Source organism: Bos taurus, chromosome 5 (genome assembly GCF_002263795.3).
Source record: "Bos taurus isolate L1 Dominette 01449 registration number 42190680 breed Hereford chromosome 5, ARS-UCD2.0, whole genome shotgun sequence".
Taxonomy (NCBI): Eukaryota; Metazoa; Chordata; class Mammalia; order Artiodactyla; family Bovidae; genus Bos; species Bos taurus.
In genome coordinates, this window is record NC_037332.1 from 60,150,913 (window position 1) to 60,171,514 (window position 20,602).

General features: G+C 41.5%; 1 protein-coding gene and 1 long non-coding RNA gene across 9 annotated transcripts in view; one reads left to right on the plus strand and one right to left on the minus strand.

Annotated features, from left to right (window-relative positions):
• Nucleotides 1-5,842, plus strand: part of LOC112446712 (uncharacterized) — a 103,999-nt gene extending 98,157 nt beyond the window's left edge. For all 5 annotated transcript variants that reach the window (XR_009494546.1, XR_009494547.1, XR_009494544.1 and 2 more), the window contains one exon: nucleotides 5,276-5,842. This is a non-coding gene — a long non-coding RNA (uncharacterized lncRNA). The remainder of the gene's footprint in view (nucleotides 1-5,275) is intronic.
• Nucleotides 1-10,870, minus strand: part of NTN4 (netrin 4) — a 130,108-nt gene extending 119,238 nt beyond the window's left edge. For 2 of the 4 annotated variants that reach the window (XM_005206644.5, XM_010805194.4), the window contains exons 1-2: nucleotides 10,317-10,870; nucleotides 7,044-7,573 (exon numbers count right to left, since the gene is read on the minus strand). In XM_005206644.5, the coding sequence (XP_005206701.1) occupies nucleotides 7,044-7,573; nucleotides 10,317-10,371 (585 nt within the window). In that variant the 5' untranslated portion in view covers nucleotides 10,372-10,870. Of the gene's footprint in view, nucleotides 1-7,043; nucleotides 7,574-10,316 lie in introns of those variants that run through there. The other 2 variants (NM_001102203.1, XM_024991956.1) reach the window with 2 other exon arrangements.
• Between the last annotated feature and the right edge of the window lie 9,732 nt (nucleotides 10,871-20,602).

Consider the following 20,602-nt stretch of genomic DNA (forward strand, 5'->3'; position numbering starts at 1 on the left):
TTAATTTTTCAACATGAATCATCGGTTACTAACTCGGCATTTTGCAATCTGATCTCTCAAAGTTTCCACAATATTACAATGAAATACTGGCAAATATGAAGCAAACAGATGCTAAACAGATTTTTTTAATAGCCACAAAGAAAGTATTTGCAGAGGAAAAATCCACCCATTGAAACCAATCAATCAAAGTTTATTGATTTAATCTCTGGGTTTGTTCTAATTTTTAATGTAGTTTCTTTGAATAATTTTAATTGATAACCATCCTGTGGGTTTTCCTTAAACTAAAGGCAATTTTTTAAAATGTGCTTTTATAAGTCTCCTGCCCCACCCCTACAGGAAGGGAGTAGCCTAGCCCCAGGGTGTGGATAATCAAAGCACTCTAAACAAACAGATAAAACATTTATTTTCCAAAAAATTCAACAAAATTATAGCTGAGAACATGCTTCAAAGTATAACATTAATAACTTAGAAAAATTACTTAAAGCAGTTACCAACTAGATAAAAAGTATTTCCTTCACCCCCCCCAACAAACAAACCAATCAATAAAAAGTATGCTAAATGGCACTGAAGAACTGTTAATACTCATTACCATATGGTTTATGCTAAACGATCTTGTGTTAGTCGCTTAGTCATGTCAGACTCTTTGTGATCCCGTGGATGATAGCCCGCCACGCACCTCTGTCCATGAAATTCTCCAGGTAAGAATACTGGAGTAGATTGTTATTCCCTTCTCCAGGGGATCCTCCCGACCCAGGACTCAAACCCAGGTCTTCCACATGGCAGGCAGATTCTTTACCATCATCTTGGGTAACATTAAATGCAAAGAGTCTTTGCCTATTATTTTTCTATCTAATGTAAAAAAAAATTAACTTTATTATACAAAATTTTCATGCATGCATGCTAAGTTGCTTCAGTCGTGTCCGACTCTTTGCAACCCCATGGACCATAGCCCACCAGGTTCCTCTGTCCATGGGATTCTCCAGCTGAGAATTCCATGGTGGGTTGCCATGCTTTCCTCCAACCAGGAATTGTCTCTTATGCCTACCTGCAATGGCAGGCTGGTTCTTTACCACTAGTGCCACTTTGGAAGCCCAAAGTTCACATAGCCATATTACAAATGATCAATTAAACTGTAAGTTTTATAGTTTAATAATTACCAGAGCAATTTAATTTTGTTTTTAATTTTTGAGTTATAATAAAACCTAATCATATAAATAATTTTAAGGCAATCTAGTCATCCCAGCTCCAGCATTGATTACTTCCTCTGACAAAGTTACCCTGACTCACTAAGTCTCAAGGACTTTATCTGTAAAATAGGGTTGATACTGAAACCCAACTAACAACATTCTTTTGAAAATAAGGGATGTAGAGAACTCTACAGAATGCCTGGGATATGGGAAAGCTTCAGTATATAAGAGCTGCCACCATGACTCTCATGACTGATACTGCTGCAAAAACAGGCACAAGCATATTTCAATGACTGAAGAAAACAAGTAGCTAACCAGAGTAGTGTCTCCAAAGTATTCCTACTTGTGTATTACTTTATCTTTACAGTTTAAAAATCCTAAATATTGCTGAGCACCTTATACATGTAAATACCTATAAAACCCTGATTAATGTATCATTTTCTGCACATTTGTGCCACACTGACTTTATCACAATGTACTGAAATGTAATCCTCTTCAATAGCCTAAAGAGACAAACACTCAAATCTTAAAAAGCATAGGACTTGCACAGCATACTGGGGGAATTAATCATGCACTGTCTCATATTATTTAATAAATCAGTCCATAAATGATATTTAATCTCTTACGCACTAGACTGTAAGGACTACAAAGGAAAAGCAATGTATGTAGTTTTTGCATCTTTCACACTACACAGCTTGACACAAAGGAATTTCAAATGATTGGGCTGCCCAAAAAGTTCGTTCATGTTTTTCCGTAAGATGTTACAGAAAAACCACAAACAAATTTTTTAGCCAAGCCAATAGTACAGTGGAGTTAGCACTAGCAGAGAAGTCAGGAAATACAAACTTCAGCTGAGTAATTGTAGACAAGACATTAATTCTCTTCAGGCTTCAGATTACTCATCAGTCATGTGCTTTTCCATCTATGACATTGAGGTTCCTTTTCAAATGCTCTCATTCTAAAAAACACTAGCAAGAGGGATTTTTACCAGTGTCTGTTATTTTAATACACTTCATTTTTCCATATCAAAAGATTGAAGGAAGCCTTAATTATAGATTTTGTTCACTCATGAAATCTTGCCAGGAACTCAGAGTTCTTATCACTGTCTGTTTCATCCAACACAAATCCTTCAATCTGTTATAAGAACAGCAACCCCTCCACTCCAGCATTCCCACTGTCTGTGTGTTAGTCACTCAGTCGAGTCCAATTCTTTGCAACCCCATAGACTATACAGCCTGCCAGGCTCTGCTGTCCTCTATCCATGGGATTCTCCAGGCAAGAATACCGGAGTGGGTAGCCATTCCCTTCTCCAGTGATCTTCCTGACCCAGGGATCGAACCCAGGTCTCCTGCATTGCGGGTAGATCATCTGAGCCACCAGGGGAGCCTCCCCACATCCTCTATTCTGTTTTATTTTCGCCTTAGAAGTCATCACACTCTGGCATACTGTATAACTTAGCTAATTTGTTTTGTCTTCCCCACCCCACTCTCACTACTGTGCCAAGCACCAGGCCCATCTGTGCCTTTAAAAAAAAAAATGGAGGTATATTTGGAAATTAAGAATTATATGTATTTAAGGTTTACAATTTGATGATTTGTTACACATAAATATTGTCAAATAATCACCACATTTAAGCTAATTAACATTTCTGTCACTTCAGATAGTCACCACTTTTCAGCACACGTGGTGAGAATACTTAAGATACAGCCTCCTGGCAAATTTCAAGTACACAATAAAGTGTTGTTAACTGTAGTCATGAATGCATGCATGCTTAGTCACTCAGTCATGTCCGACTCTTTGCGACCCCATGGACTATAGTCTTCCAGGCTCTTCTGTCCATGGGATTCTCCAGGCAAGAATACTGGAGTGGGTTGCCATGCCCTCTCCAACTATAGTCATACTATTGTACATTAGTTCTCCAGAACTTGTTTATCTTTCATAACTGAAACTTTGTGCCCCATGAACAATATCTCCTCCTGTTTGCGTCTTTCACCAGGATTTTGGGAGCACTTAATACCTCACCCCAGCATTTCCCAAATTATGCTCTGAGGATCTCTAGAGTTCTAAAAGATAGGAATTGGAGTTCTGCAAAGACAGGATTGCATGGGCTAATAAGTTTGGGAATGTCCCATCCTATACCTCCCATTTGAAGATACAGGACACATAATGAGAATATTTATGTGTTTATAAATGTCTCATTTTGTTAAACCCAATCAGTGTCTCCCAACCTAGTTTGGCTATGGAAACTTTTATTCCCAGAACACCATCGACATCTCAGAGGACACTTCTGCTTAGGAGAAAACTGTTTGGCAAATTCTTTTTTACCTTCATGTCACATCCAAATGAACAGCAAATGTGAGAGAGTGAGCAAGGGTAAAGGCAGACATCTCTTTGCTATCAACTCTTAGAGGTCAGTAATGGTGAGAGAACATGGTTTTATGAAACAAATACTATACTTAAAGTCTTTGTGATTTAGTCCAAGCTCTGTCACATAACTAACTGTATGAAAGTGTTAGTCGCTCAATCCTGTCAGACTCTTTGCAATCCCATGGCCTATAGCCCTCCAGGCTCCTCATCCATGGGATTCTCCAGGCAAGAATACTGGAGTGGGTACCCATTCCCTTCTCTAGGGTATCTTCCTGACCCAGGGATTGAACCCAGGTCTCCTGCATTGTAGGCAGATTCTTTACCATCTGAGCCACCAGGGAAGTCCAACTAATTGTAAGCTGAGCAAATCACCTTATCTCTGAGCCTCAATCTCCTCTCCTATAATGAGACACATTGTAAGATAATCATATCCTGTTCTTTGAAACTGCTGACCAGCTTAGAACGTTTTGTGTAAACTTAAACTTATATTTAAAAAGTATTCTTCTGTGTGGATTTTTGAGGCCTGTATTTTTTAAAGTCCTCTTTCAGATGACTGGTGCCTTCCACTCTGAAGATGGACATATCTGATTTCTTAGACATGAAACGACAGGATTCTCTAAAGCCCTAAAAAGCCCAAAGAAGTATTTCAGAGTCGACAATGGAAACAAATTTAAAGACTGGGATATATTTACGTTAGCCTACGTAGTAGGATAATACCTAGAGAAGGCCTGAGAAATCTTATGTAGAATGGAGGAACATATAGGTCTACAGTATTATAAATAAGGAATAAATGAAATCTGAGCCTGCTTATTTGATGCTAGATTAATTGGATTATTTTTCTGCTCAGTTTTCAAAAGTAGTGACTGATGCTACAGAGTTGTACTGAAAAATTAATTTGTAGCTCAGCACTAATTTATATTCCAAAGCAACAAAGGAGCGGTAGATAATGATCGCTTCCAAGGAGGCTTCCTCTGGTCCTTATCTTTGAGGAAGATTCTCTTCTAACTCAGGAGGGAAAGATTCATTCCCAAACCTGTCTCTAAGGGAAAGAAATTCTATGATGGTTTAACATATACTTGCAAGTAATGCTCTAGAGAGAACTAGATGGCATTTAATGTTTTTCTTGCCATTGAAATATGTCTGCTGAAATAACTACAATAAAAAAATTTTTAACTAGATATAAAAGGTGACTGCACACTGAAAGATCGATCTACCATAAGTTTTAGTCTCTACCTGCTTGAAATTTGACATAAGCACTGATGACAATAAGTAGTTTGGCTTTAAAGAAAACAAGATTTTTGCTCTGCAGTGGAGAAGGCAATGGCAACCCACTCCAGTACTCTTGCCTGGAAAATCCCATGGGCGGAGGAGCCTGGTAGGCTGCAGTCCATGGGGACGCTAAGAGTCGGGCACGACTGAGCAACTTCACTTTCACTTTTCACTTTCATGCATTGGAGAAGGAAATGGCAACCCACTCCAGTATCCTTGCCTGGAGAATCCCAGGGACGGAGAAGCCTGGTGGGCTGCCGTCTATGGGGTCGCATAGAGTTGGACACGACTGAAGCGACTTAGCAGCAGCAGCAGAGTAAATAAATGTTTAGTCATTACTTTAGTCATCTCTAAGTAATTTCTGGGCCATTGAAATACATTTAATATGATATTTGCTAAGCAAGCATGCCTACCATCTGGTTACTGAAACTCTTATTTTTGCTACTTCATAGATAACATGACCCAGTAGCACTGAGATGGAGGGAACTGATATGAGCCTGTGGATCAATTCCAAAGCAATCTGAGAGTTCAAGCCATTCATTTGTTTGCAACACAAAGTGTTCTCCACAGAAGAAAACAAAGAGTCTAACTTATCTGTCTCTTTCCTGTCCTGGTATCTGGAAAAATGTCCATCGTGACAGGGTGCACACAGGTTTACAATACTAAGCCAACTTAAGGAAGAATGGAACGAAGAATAAGAATGGAACACCATCTGCGTGCTGCTTGGGCTGTATCCTCCTTGGTTCTGGTGCCAGCAACACTGTTCCAGGTCTGCAGAGCACACACAGAAACAGCAGCAGCTGGATAACATGGCAAAAGTCCACACGTCTATGGGAGTAGGGCAGAGAAGTACCCAAACCAATCTTTCCATCAGTCCCTGGCAAGTACCCCTGTGCACCAAACCAAAGACAGAATTTGTAGCACTGCCTGACACATAGTAGGGACTCAAATATTTACTAAATATAATCATCTGGGAAGTCTATGAATAGTAATATAAACACTGCTGGAAGAATGATTAACTTAATGTCTGGATGTATGCTTAACACTTGGTCCAGACGTTCACAACTTTGACACTATTAACATTTTGAGCAAATAATTCTTTTCTGGGAACCAGAATGGGAGGAGTGTTATCTTGCGCACTGTAGAAGGCTGAGCGACCTCCCCAGTCTCCATCTACTAGACACCAACCGTGTCACCCCCGCCCTCAGCAAAAGTGTCTCCAGACACTGCCAAATAGCCCCTGAAGGGTGATGTTAACAAAATCACCTCTAGTTGGGAACCACTTATCTACTCTCTGTGTCACGTGCTAGAACTAGAAATACTATATTCTCTTCTCTTTTTTTTTCTATGTTGATATTTCTTGATCTATATATTGAAGGTACTTTATTCTCTAAATCTGCTTTCACCCAATTGTCCCTAAACTCCATGTTTTCATACATCTCAGTGGGGGGAGGGCTTTCTAGGTACATCCATACAAATTAAAAGAAAAAAAAAAGTCTCCCCCTTGAGCATTGGGAAATATGAAGCAAAGAGTAAACATTCTGTATAGAAATGGTACTAGTAGATAAGGGGCTGTTTTGCAGAGTGATATTGAGAAGCTCTTGCACCCAGGATAGACCCAGGAGCCTGAGCTGCAACTGATGTGTGTGTGTGTGTGTGCCCAGAAAGAATTCCTGCGTCTAAAAAGAAACTAGCTTCATTTGTTTGCTATGCAGTCTCTTAATCTTAACAATAAAACTCCTCTGTTATACAAAAGTATCCTTCTGACAAACATAGTATTTTCCTCCCTTGGCTTTGTTTTTATTTACTTCCTATTTATGTTAAGGTTGCAGAAAGATAGGCATGGGCTCCAGGAACAGGCAGTCTCAGTAAGGCTTGCCCCTGCAGAGGCACAGTAAGCAGTCCTGCTGTCTGAAGACACCAGTAGTCTTTTAAACCTCTAAGGTAAACTGATAATGTTGCCTATCTACTCTTCCTTTAAATGAAAAAAAAATTAAAATCTTAGAATTCTGATTTAAACCTAGCCAGTGGGCAACCCGCTTGAAAATGATTCCACATGCATGTCTCAGGGTGAGAAATAATTTATGACAAATAAAGCTCATGAAAAATTCTAATTTCATTCATGTTGCTACAAGTATACCTTCATGCTTTAAAAAAAAATGTGGGCTGGTAACATTTTTCTACCTTACTTACAGTGTAGAGTTAAACCTGTGCCCTTACCTCTCCTCCAGTGCAGGGAAAAGGATTGGAGTATCTAGAAGTGCAAATAGCTCCCTTCTTGACAACATCGTCTTCCAGGCCAAATGTAGCTGAGCAGTTAGTTGCAAAGTACTTGTAAGGCTTCCATGTTTTTCCAAAGTCCTGGGACCGGTCCAGCACCATGGCTGCCGGCCGGGGAGACTTGAACACCATAATTAGATGAGTGAAGTAGAATTCAGCTTCCAGGTCTAGCTGGATCTTTTCTCTGTGTACATCCTCAGCAGACTGCCACCACGTGCGAGGATACCTGAAGGAGGAGTCTGCCATGGCAGCTGGTAGGTGAGCCAGGTGAGGCTGGGCAGCATTGCATTTGTCACATTTGGGCTGCTGACAAGTCAGATCAGTGTTCTCACTGTAGAAGCAGTACAGTTCAGTGGCGTTCTGACCACAGGTGGTGTCTGTCCAGAGTTTTCTCCCTAAAGCCAAATTTCCCATCCGAGGGTTACAGGCTTTTTCACAGCGGGAACTCACTCCAGCCACTCCACTCAGTCCTAGAGATGGGAAAGCATATGTTATTCAAGACAAACCCATCTGGAAAGCTCTTCTGTCCACCCAGTCCATCTTCAGCAGTCCCCATGTTGCCCTGAGACTTTCAGTAAAGAGGAAATTCTACCAAATGCAAATATGGAAGTGTGTGAATGTGCATGAGTGTATGAGGGTGTGCCTGCATGCGTGTTTCATGTTCAGATGTACAATTCACATAAAAGAAAATAAAATCACTTTAGGTAAAGGGTGAGAGGAAGGAAAGTGTTAACACTGGGAAAAGATAATGGGCCTAAACCTTTTCAAATATTTTTAAACAGTCTCTATTTTTGAAACACACTCATTTGCTTTTGAAGCCATGACATAAATAATACTAAAAACCAACAACGTTTTTAAGATCACTCAGTTTAGTCTTTCAAATATAATTTGAGTCCTTGGCATTATCTAATATGTGTATGAGAATGCACTACAGAGGGAATATAGAATTCTACCATATTTTTAAGACAAAAATATGAAGGGACAAATTCTCTAGGAAAATCAATATGAGATACTGGTGTACCATGGGATCTCATTTAGGGAACTAAGATGTGCAATATCTGTTTTTAGTACTGCATAAATGTAACTAAGAAAAAACCCTCTAAACTACCAGATGACAGAAAAGCTTATTTGATGTGCTCTCTCCCTCTTGAGTGCTTCTCCCTATGACAGGTTATATAGTAGTCACCTGTTTGCCTAACAGGAGAATGGTTACAGTCTGGCAGCCACTAACAGCACCTTTAAACATAATCTGTGAACTAAAACACCTTCTTAAAGAAACATGTGCTTCCACCCAAACAAAGGCCCAGCAGACTTTAATGTTTCAAAATTACTTAAAATGATAAACATTATCCACCCATTAACATTCTGACTACATAATACAATCCTTTAATTTGGGCTTGTCATTTTAATTATGAATACCTTAAACAAAATTATCTATTTTAAAAGTTAAAACAGAGAGGGAAAGAAGGAAAAGGAAGCCAAACCCCAAATTCTAGCTAATTGAACTTTTCTGCTTCTTAAGAGGGTGCACCTCTGAATTGTTATCACTATAAGCCAAATGACAACTTAGACCAAAAGAGAGACATTTCACACACTGACTACCACGAGCCTCACATAGTCTTTGCAACCTTAAGAAAGGGCTTCCTTAGGCATAGTTTTTAAATGTCAGATTCAAGTGTGCCTTATGTCTGGACTCTGCTTGCCACTTTTCTGATTAGCTGGGGCATCAGCTGCTTGTGGCCAACATCACACGAACACACAATGTGCTATGACTCACCTGTAAAGCATTTCAGGGAAAATCATATACTGCCCGTACAAGTATTTTTATTTACAACCTTTTGATTGCTTGCATGTTTTTGCCATAACATGGTTTGAAAGGTTTATTAAAGTTCACTTTGCGGTTGGGGGAGCATACATAAGTGCACACAGGGATGCTTAAGTAGCAGGAATTAAAATAAAAGCTTAGACCCTTTAACAGTTCCTTGGGAAACGTTCTGAGTAATTTTAGAGCTCCCCCTGCCCCCCGCCAAAAAAAAAACTAAGAAGCAATCCAGAGAAGACTGGAGTTAGATAAATAATCGATGGACACAGTACTTAGAGATCCCTAAAGAAGTGACCATCCAAATATAGCAAGGATGCCCCTAACAGTTCGACTGGGGTTTGGGATGCAGATTCTAAAGCCTGGCTTTTCTTCATGCTGGCATCTCTGGGGGCAGAGTAGATGAAACCGAAGGGACGGGAGAAGTGTGCCAATGCTCCCTCTCCACCCGTCAGTCCCTCCAGCCCACACTCTCCTTTCTGGAGCAAGTGAGATGCTTTGAAAGACCAAGAGGCCAAATAGTTACTCACTGTCTTTCCCCCTTACACCCTGAACTGCACTTGAGCCTAACTGGAAACCAGGTGACCTACAAGAGGAGAGAGAGGAACAGAAGGGGCTCCCAAATTTAGAAAGAGCAAGCTAGGACTGGTGGCCAAGGGCAGCCCAAGGCAGCCCAGGTGGGAGTGCAAGGGCGAGCGCATCTGACGACGCCGCTGCCCGGCGTCCAGTTACCCAGACAGGAAGCAGACCCGCCTCCGACCTCCCGCGGAGCCTCCGCCAGGGTACCAATTCCCCAGGGCGGCAAACCAGCTCCTTGCAACCTAGGGTGATCACCACCTACCTTCCCAGGCCGGGGTCTGAGTTCTAGCCACTGTCCCGGTGAGAGAGCCCTCACCCCGCCCCAGGTGTCCCTACCTGGCTCCCAAGTACCCAGCAAGAGTTCGGGGACGACGGCGATCGCTCTCAACAAGAGAGCGGCCCCGGCCCACGCGCGCCCAGGGTCGCTGGGCCACCCCTCCCCGTCATTCCTCAGGCCATGTAGTGCCGGGGGATGGCGAGCCTGGTCCTTTGTTCCCTCACAAAGTGGAAAGGCAGTTTTTTACTAGTCCAAACCGAGGAAAAAACCAAGGTCGCACTATCTCAGGCAGGGCGCACCCAGGATATCGGGTTATCCAAGGGCATGTGTATCGCAGATGCAAAAAAAAAAAAAAAAATCAATAATATTTTAAACTGCGGAGACCCGGGGAAAAGGAGGCGGAACATGGCCACTCATTTCATCCTTGGGCGCTGAGCTCGGCGCTCTCAGCCTGCGCACCCCTGTATCCCCGAGTCCCGAGATGGGGAACACAAGAGCGAAGGAAGGGGGGTGGGGGCCCGGCAGCGTCACCACCCACCTGCGGCCACCGCGGAGCAGCCCCAGAGCAGTAGCAGCCGCGCGCAGCTCCCCATGGCCGGGAGAAGCCGGGAGGACCCGGGCCGGGCGCGCGGGAGGGAGTCGAGCCCTCGCGGCTGTGGGATGAAGCGCCAACAAGTCCTCGGGAGGAACCAGGGCTCTTTTATTTCTTCGTCCTCCTGGGGTGCCTGGTTCGGTCAGTGGGCGGGGGCGCCGGGAAGCCGCGGGCTGGGGCCGCGCTGGGAGGTGGGGTGACCCTCGCGCACCGGCCTGGAGGGGCCCGGGCACCTCGGGGGCGGCAGAAGCCCCGGTACCATAACCTGCCCGGCCGCGCTGCCCAGCGGAGCAGTCCGCGGGCTCCTCCGCGGCTAGTCCGGGGCTCGGCGCCCGCAGCAGCCGCTGAACTTTGCGAGACCTTTCACTTCCCGGCCGCCGCCGCCGCCTCCTGGGCGTCCTCCTCCGCTTTTACCACCTCCTCTGGCTGCGGCGTCTCCGTCCTCTGCTTCTCCATGGGCAGTTCCATGGGATGCATTTTTATTGCACCGACACAGCGGCGCTCCGGTGCCAGCCCTCCTCCCCTCGCACCTCCACCCCTTCCTCCCTCCCGCCCCCCGCGCTCGCTTTGACAGCCGGGGCGCTGTAGCCTGTGAGGGCGAATTGCCGCCGCAGCTCGGGGAGGGACGCCCCCCACCCCACCCCCCACAGCCAGACCAGCCGCCCCGATGCCTCGCTGCCAGCTTGACCCGCCCGCCTCCGCCCCTCCGCGCGCCTTTCACCTCGGGCCCCCAGCTTCGACCGTGCCCCTCCCGGCTCTCGCCCTGCATGTCCCTGCGTGACCCCCCTGGTGCCCTCCAGCACCCACAGGCCTCCTTTAGAAGCAGTCTCCCACCTTCTCCCGGAACATTCCACAGAGCAGTTGACTCCTTCTTGATCAGGTCAGGGCATGCCAAGGGGCTTAAAAAACCGCGAAATAGGCTAGCGCCTACTTCCAACATCCCCCCAGCAAAAACAAACCCTCCCTCTTCTCCCGCCACCCCTTCTCCCAGAGTTTCACGACCCAGGGATAGAACCCCACACACACACGCCCACCCAATCGGGGTCATGGGCAAGAGAGAGCTCATTAACTGCATTCGCCGCTTCTCTGCTGACCCTCAGGGGAGTGGAGGAGGAAATCTTGGCTAAACAATCAATGCTTACTTTATCCGAGGTGTATCCTTTTTGATATAAAAAGTATTCCCTAACTCAAACTCAGGGTGCTAAAAGAAAAGGGGCACAGGATTAGCCAGTGCCCAGTTTAAGAACATCCTTGCTAGAGGCAGGGGCACGACAAAGAGAACCTCTTTGGTCCTTCCAAGCACTGTCCTTCCAGTTGTGCTGCGAAACAGTGAAGTTGTGAAATAACCTAAGGGAGAAGATTTAGTAGCAGCCAAAAGCAGCTAATTGTCCATAGCATTGTGCCGGGCTGCTGATTATGGAAGCCGGTTATGGAGCACTTGAATCTGGGGCTTTCTCAAGTTCTGTGAAAATCAAGTTCTATGTACACATCCAGGGAAACTGGCAAAGTTAAGTAGAAAGTAGTTTTTGATTGCAATGTTCATTTTGTGCCTTTAAATATTTTCCTGAAAAGTAACTGTTTTACAGATACAATTCAGTTGTGTGTGTTGCTGATGATGACAATTTAGATGCCTCGGAGCACAAGTAGGTATTATTTATGACTCAGCTGAGGCTATAGAAGAAGTTTATATCTCACAGGAGGGACTGGGACGTGGTCAGCATCATCCATTTGGGGACATTAAAATTATTCTGGCCAGCACTGGAAAGTGGCAAAAGATGTGGAATAGCAATTTATATAACATTTCAGAAAATAAACCCTTTAAATTTTCAAATATTGGCAATTTGGGGGCTTTCTTCATATCTTATAGACATGCTTCCAACTGAGTCAATTGAACATCTCTCCATATTATTCTTACCAAATAAATGACAGGAAATAATAACAATCCAAGGGCTCTTAACACCAATATTTAACCTAATTATCAAAGCAAACTTTTAAAAAAGAAAAAAAAATGCACATTTATTATTAACTTCTGATTCTACCCTATTGAGGCAGAACTACTCCATTTCCCATTACAAATATTAAGGGCATTACTATCTGCACCAATCCTGCCTTGATAATGTACTTCTTTGATTGCTCTGTAACTGGTTTCTACTTCCTTTAAGGAGACAGTGAGTTCCTTAATGGTCAAGCAGTCTGTTATACTTAGTCTGAACAAAACATTATTATCATTTTCTTTTATTCTTAACTGAAAACACCTGCTAGATATAAAACAAATTTTCATTAAACATTTTTGACTGGGTTATGTTAAAAAGCGATTGCAGTATACCAAAGACCAGGGATTAAGAAGAAAACCAGTGAAATCAGAATGATTCCCCATATTCTAAAGAAATCTGTATGTTTATACCAATATTTTATATATGAAGCAGCTCAGAAGAGAATAGTAATTAGCTTTCTAATCAATTTCATTTGGTTGCATAGTCTAATTTAGTTATAAATTCTGTTTTCATCATTGAAAATTTTTTTGTTACTTTTTTTTCTATTTTCATTTTGAAGATGCTATACAAGGAAAGTTTGCCTACCTAAGGAAAATCTTGCTCAGTGATAATCAAGGGCATACACTGCCTGTGATTAAGTGTTTTTGAAAATTTCAATAATGAATTTAGAATTTTTTTTAAATTTATGTTAGTAGGAAGCTTAGCAAACCTATGGAATTTTGATAACAAGTTTCCAGACACCACATAATTGACAGATCTAGAATACTCCTGAGAATTTGAAAGAAAGCTAAAAAATGCCTTCAAGAACTAAAATTGATGGCAAAAAGTCCATATACCAAAGACCTTATTTACAGGTGAGGTCTTTAGGTCTTCACTTAAATTATCCATGCAGTGTTAATAAGTTTGGTTATGCTGTTATCCTAGACGACAGCATATTTAGAAGCAAGAAAGTAGAATGAAGCAGGAGGTTGTTAAAACAAGGAATGAGTTGAGGCAACCTGGTAATAAAGAGGATGCATGTTGTGCATGCTAAGTCGCTTCAGTAGTGACCGACTCTGTAAACCTGTAGCCTGTAGCCTGCCAGGCTCCTCTGTCCATGGGATTCTTCAGGCAAGAATACTGGAGTGGGTTGCCATTTCCTCCTCCAGGGAATCTTCCTGACCGAGGGATCGAACCCCCCGTCTCTTCTGTCTCCTGCATTGGCAGGTGGGTTCTTTACCAATAGCGCCACCTGGGAAGCATAAAGGGGATGGTAGAACTATGAAAAGCAGCATAAGGACCAAAAACCCCATAGCAATCTGAGGCCTTTAATTCAGAGGCAAAGCATCAAAAAGCTGCAAAGGTGTCACCCTATTATAACTTAGTACAGTAAGTGATGTTTCTATTGGATCATGGAGTTATTTAGCATCAAAAGGGACCTTGGGGTCCTTGAGGGCAACTTCTTACCTCATCAGATCCTCTCCCCAGAATCTCTGTCCAAAGGTCACCCAGATTCTGTTCTAGAAATCTCAGTAAACAAAAGCCTCAAAAGCAGCCCTTTTCATTTTGGGTACTATTGTAATCTTTCTCCTTAAAATTCTACCTGTGTTTATAGTTTAATTGTCTGAACAATATAGAATAGGTCCAATCTTTTTCCGATAGGTAATTGAAGGTCTGAAGTAAAGTTTTATTGCTCCTCCTATTTTCTTCTCCAAGTGTTTAATTGCCCGTATAGCATGATTTCCAAACCTTTAACCATCTTATTCACCCCTTTTCAGATATACTACAGTTTTGTCAACATTGCTTTTATACTGTGTACCTAGAACTCAACTCTAGGTTTGTCTGAATTGGTGTAGAATAAAACTGAACTAATAGTTCACTTCACTTAGGTCTAGGGCTTATATTTCATTACCCTAAAAGTGTATTAAAAGTTTTATGATGTCAACTGATATTATGCTTGAAGAAAATTAAAATCCCCTTTTTTATGCTGATGTCTTAAGGACTCCTTAATAAAAGGTAAACGTATTTTGTTTAACCAGAAGGAAAGAGTTCCACTAAAATACATTGCAGATAGAAAGCATTTGATAAATATTAAGGAAAAAATCCACAAATGCAAATTGTTAATTTTTGAAAATGATTAAATTTTTAAAGGAAACTATTAGTTCTGAATGGGGTAAGTATTTTCTGAAAAAATAATCACTTTTATGGAAAATTTGATTCTTTAACAACACTGTATTCTGCTGCTGCTGCTGCTAAGTCGCTTCAGTTGTGTCCAATTCTGTGAGACCCCATGGACGGCAGTCCACCAGGCTTCTCTGTCCCTGGGATTCTCCAGGCAAGAATACTGGAGTAGGTTGCCAGTTCCTTCTCCTTAACAACACTGTATACATTGATATTATTATACATTTCCAAGAAAATGAGGAACTTTGAAATAGTGATTTTAGTACACTTAGTATCTTCCCTCCACAGAACTGTAAACACTATCTCAGTTATCCCGGAAGCATCAACATGTGGGAAGGAACAGGAAAAGTTTTTCACATTTTCTGAGAGAGAAAGTGATATGAAAGACATAATGCCAAAGTTAGATCATCCAATAAATATATACTAGAGATAGGACATGGATTTCCAGATTTGTTTGTGTTTTAACCATTGCTTATCCATCAGTTTTCCATGAGTACAATCTTCTCTTTTTGAACTAGAAAACCATTAGGATAAAATGAAATGGAGAATTGTTTCCATTCAAATAATCCTATATTTTGTTGTCTACCTGGTCTATTCCCTTTGAATGCCATTTAAAAACACCATCTTGGGAATTTCCTTATGCTTTCATCTAAGCCTCTTACCACTGGCACTGTATTTCTTATTTCATCTGCTTCCTGGCTATAACTGTTCATTCCTAGGAAGGGAGCAGGAACCTTTGAAAATATATTTGCTCTTCCAGGAAGGTAAGCAGTACGTTTCTTTAAAAAAAAAAAAAAAAGCATGCTCTCTCATGTTCAGATTAATTATATGGAATCTAGAAAGTTCAAACAAACAAGAACAGTTCTGTTGTTACAGAGATAGCTCCTCTGGACAGCACTATACTGACACAAATTTTAAACAATTTCTCTTCAGAATACTTGTTAGCTAAAACTTTCTATACATATTGCTATTTCTGACACTAATGAAAAGATGCTGAGACAAACAACTATTTTTTTAATGTAGGAAAATAGATAAAGAAATAGCTACCAAAGGCCTCATAAGGATGAAAGAATAGTGAGCAATGTGAGTAATTTCTCTTATTTATTTATGTCTTTTATATAGAAGTATAGTAATTAGGGGAGGAGGAAATGGCAACCCACTCCAGTATTCTTGCCTGGAGAATCCTATGGACAGAGAAGTATAGTGGGCTACAGTCCATGGGGTTGCAAAGAGTCAGATACGACTGAAGCATTTTAGCACACACACATGCATAGTAATTAGGAGCATGGACTATGGGATCTGTTTCCACAGATTTGAAGCCTGGCTCTGCCATCTGCTAGCTGTGTGACTATGGGCAAGTTACTTAACCTATTGATTCAATCATTTCCTTATTTGCTGTATGGGAATAATAACAGTATCTAATTAGTAAGGTTATTATGCACATGAAATGAGTTAATATTTATGAAAGGTTAGAAAAGAGCAAGATACATTGGAAGCACTTTGTTTTGTTGTGAAAGTTGCTTAGTCATGTCCAACTCTTTGCAACCCCATGGACTATACAGTCCATGGAATTCTCCAGGCCAAAATACTGGAGTGGGCAGCCTTTTCCTTCTCCAGGGGATCTTACCAACCCAGGGATCGAACCCAGGTCTTCTGCATTGCAGGCGATTCTTTTGTTAAATACCTAAAATAGTAATAGAAAAATCCATCAATTACATACAATCTCCTTTGACCTGCCCTAGAATTCCATCTTCAAGTTATTGGTTGACGAAAAAGTTCTTTTGGGGTTATCTGCAAAATGTTGTGGAAATATATATGGGTATTTAAAAGGCAGAAATAAAAGAGTTGCCCTGACTTAATTTTACATGCAGTTTTAGCTGTATTAAAAGTTGCTACACAGGAGATGAAAGTATGAAGCAACAAATCTTTTCTAACTAGAGGGAGAAGAGAATGGCACTGATGGAGCAACTATAATTTACCAGGCACAATATTGAATAGTTTATAATACTCATAACAACTCTAAAGCTAGGTTGTTGACCGCTTGTTGAAAAAACTGAAGCTCAGAGAAGTTAAATATCTGAGCCAAGTTCACACAGCTAAGTAAACTGACAAGGCAGGATTTGAACTGCGGCATGTCTGACTTTAAGCACAGTATTCTTTCCATTCCTCTTTCAAGAGAAATGACATAGGAAGGCAATTAAAGAAAGGGTTCAAGACTAGATTGCCAACTTTCTCATTGGCAAAGACACCCATAGAATAGTTTCTACTTTGACAATGTCAGTTTAACCCATTGAGCTGTGGATTTATCCACCACCCTACTTTGTTTATTCCCAAATGTCACTCATGAGCTTCAAGGTCATCAATGGACAGCTCCACTTAGACATCTTTAATTCAACACATTTAAATCTAAACTCACTATCTTTCTCTTCTATCATGTTACTCCTCCTATAGTAGAATGTCATAACTAAATCCATCTACTGGATCAACACAAGTAGTATTTTCCAAACTTCCACAGAATACTCGTGCTCAGTGAGCTATACGAAGTGTTCTGAGGAAAAACAGCTCTGTAGTCAGATGACATCAATATTAGATTAAACAAGGTTAAATAGGACTTCTCAAAATCTTTCATATGTTAAGTCATTGCAAATCATTAAGAAGTGGACATAATATTAGATAGGATTGTATTCAATTGCATGGACTCAACTCAGTAGCTTAACCAAATCAAGACTGATTTTCTTCCCATGGCAAAGAGGCAGGAGGTAGACAGTCCAGAACAAGAAAGTCATTAGGACCTATGTGGTTTTCTTTCTCATGGTTGCAAGATGGCTGTGCCACCTCTAGGACTTGTATCCCCCTTCTAGGCAAGAGAAATGGAAAAGAGAGAAGGGGAAAAGATATATGCCAGCTGAGTCTTTAAAAGCTTCCCCAGCAGCCCCACACATCTGCTTATATCTAACTGGCCTGAACTGGATTATGTGGCCTCTTCAGACCATGAGGATGTCTGAGGAGGTGAATATTTTAACTGGGCACATTGCCACCCTTAAAAAATGAAACCTTTTCTATTAGAAAGAAGAGTAGGTTGAGTGTAAGTAGACATACTGTGTATGTCATCAAATGTTAATAATTTCACCAGTGTATCTGGCCCAAGCACCCAGTAACATATTTCATGGCTCCCCGTCATTGACAGATGGAATTCATGCTGCTTGGCTTGGCACCCAGACCCGCCATGTACCAGTTCCTGCCACAGGGTCTTTGGCTCCACCCACAGTGAATTTCCTGCAGTCTCTGAGCTAACAATGGGCTTCAAGCTCCTTGTTTCTGCACACTCTCTCCCTCTGTCTCCTCTTCTCTTCTGCTTCTGGCTAGCTCTGGCAGATACTTGGAAATTCAATTCAGACATAACTGCTGTGACATCTTTCTTACTCTCTACTCTTCCAATAGTGTTATTTGCCCCTCTGTCATCCCATAGATCACTTCATTATCCTCAATTACAGTTTTTTTCTTATATATTGAGTGGGGGCAAAACATGAAGCAAAATTGTATCTATACCTTAGTTATCTATACCTATGGAAAACATACATATTAAAAAGGCATACAATATATTAAAATACTAGAGATGACCGTTTCTCTAGCTTTGAAATTTTCAGCAATACCATATAATTGTTATGATCACATTTTTATTGTGAAATTGTAACAACTTAAGGCTGAATATGATAAAAACAGTATCTGATTAATGACATATTGGTAGGTGATGAGTAGCAGGTGGAACACTGTGGGCTCAGAAGATTAGAAGAGCTATCCAGAGGATGTGGACATATCTGACCCCTAACATTTGAATTGGTTTAGATGGATTGGTGGCCAATGTGGGTCAGCCTTGCTTGTAATGAACAGGAGTGAATATACAAGGTGCCTCCCAGGAGAGCGAGTGGTATCTAATAGGAGAGGGGTCAGCATGAGATGGGGAAAAAGTAGACTAGGGACAAATAGTTAATGCTTTGGTGAGTCCAGCTGATCTGTGTTGAAAAGCTACATGATTACAGCTGTTATTATCTAGATGTGACCCATAGTAGGGCTTCCCCAGTGGCTCAGTGGTAAAGAATCCACCTGCAATTCAGGAGCCACAGGAGATGTGGGTCTGATTCCTGGGTTAGGAAGATCCCCTGGAAGAAGGCATGGCAATCCACTCCAGTGTTCTTGCCTGGAGAATCACATGGACAGAGGAGCCTGTCAGGCTACAGTCCACAGGGTCGCAAAGAGTTGGACATGATTGAAGTGACTTAGCACACACACAAGACCTATAATAAATTAGAAAAAAGAAGACCTAGAAGGAGAGTTGAGAGCTACTTTATGAGGAGACTTGGATATAAACCAAGGTGATGTTAGAGAAGATGGAGAGAGAGGAATTGAAGGAAAAACAGGGGGTTGACAGGACTTTGTAAATGATCATGGTATTGACAAAGAAAGAAGTTAGAATGTTAGAAGAAAGTTAGAAGTTAGAACCTGGTGGCTCTGAATCTGGTTAGTTGAAAAAAAATGATAGCTTATTTTATCAAAATAGAAGAGTCAGAAAATTCAGTTGCTTTAGGAGGTGGGGCTATAGGAGATGGCCTTGAACAGGTTGAACTAAAGAGAATAGCTGAGCAGTCAAGTGTCCAGACACAGGTTTAGGAATCATTTACATAAAAATACAGTTGAAGGACTTTCCTGGCAGTTCAGTGGTTAGGACTCAGTGCTTTCACTGCCATGGCCCAGGATCAATCCCTGGTTGGGAAACTAAGATCTCACAAGCTGTAGGATATAGCCGCCCCCAAAAAAGATACAGTTGAAATAATAAGCAATAAACAATAAGTTTAAATCCCCCTGAAAAGTGGGTAATTTTAAGAACATTTGCCATCTGTACTGTAACTATCTATTTTGTAATTTTCACAATATAATATTGGCATAGGAAAAGACTTTGGAAATTATTAGGCCAACCGCTTTTTATGGCATGAGAAAACTGAAGTCTGCTGAGACTATACATTTAAAACCTTTTATTCCATGAGCCCCAGTCTACTCAGGGTTATATAGCTAGTTAGGACAAGTGACTAAGTTGGGGTTGAGCCTTCTCTGTGCCCAGTACTCCTAAATCGTCAATTTGGAGCACAAAGGAGACTCCTGAGAGTCCCTTGGACTGCAAGGAGATCCAACCAGTCCATCCTAAAGGAGATCAGTCCTGGATATTCATTGGAAGGACTTATGTTGAAGCTGAAACTCCAATACTTTGGCCACTTGATGCGAAGAGCTGACTCATTTGAAAAGACCCTGATGCTGGGAAAGATTGAAGGCCAAGAAGAAGGGGACGACAGAGGATGAAATGGTTGGATGGCATCACCGACTCAATGGAGATGAGTTTGAGTAAACCCCGGGAGTTGGTGATGGACAGGGAGGCCTGGCGTGCTGTGGTCCACGGGGTCAGAAGAGTCAGACACGACTGAGCGACTGAACTGAACTGAACTGAGAGCACAAAGGTTCTACTCAGTTTTTCTAGCTCTTCAGCTTAAAATCAAATAAACTATCCCCCAGTACACACAGCTTAGAAACCCAACTCTAAAATGCCCATAGTCTCCTAAAGCAGCAATTTTTAAAAATTTTATTCACGTTTAGTTGATTTACAATGGTGTGTAAATTTCTGCTTACAGAAAAATGTATTCTTTTCCATTTTGGTTTATCACGGTTTATTGAATATAGTTCCCTGTGCTATACAGTAGGACTTTGTTACTTATCCATTTGATATATAATAGTTTGCTTCCTAAAGCAACAATTTGATATTAAAAAAAAACTTTGCAAGTGGGATTTCAAGATAAATAATATAGGACAATATATTCAAGCTGCTAATTAAGCTAGGTGTGCTCCTAGTTTGGTTTTACCTACAGATCATAATTTCACTGGATAATTTTTAATCCTAAACTTGGGCTGTGATTTCAGACACAAGCGCTTTTCTCAATGTTTTCATTTCAGGTCTCACAAGATTACAATGCAATTTAGCAGGTAAATCTGTGACATAATTTGCTCTAACCCTAAATTGAGTATAATAGACCT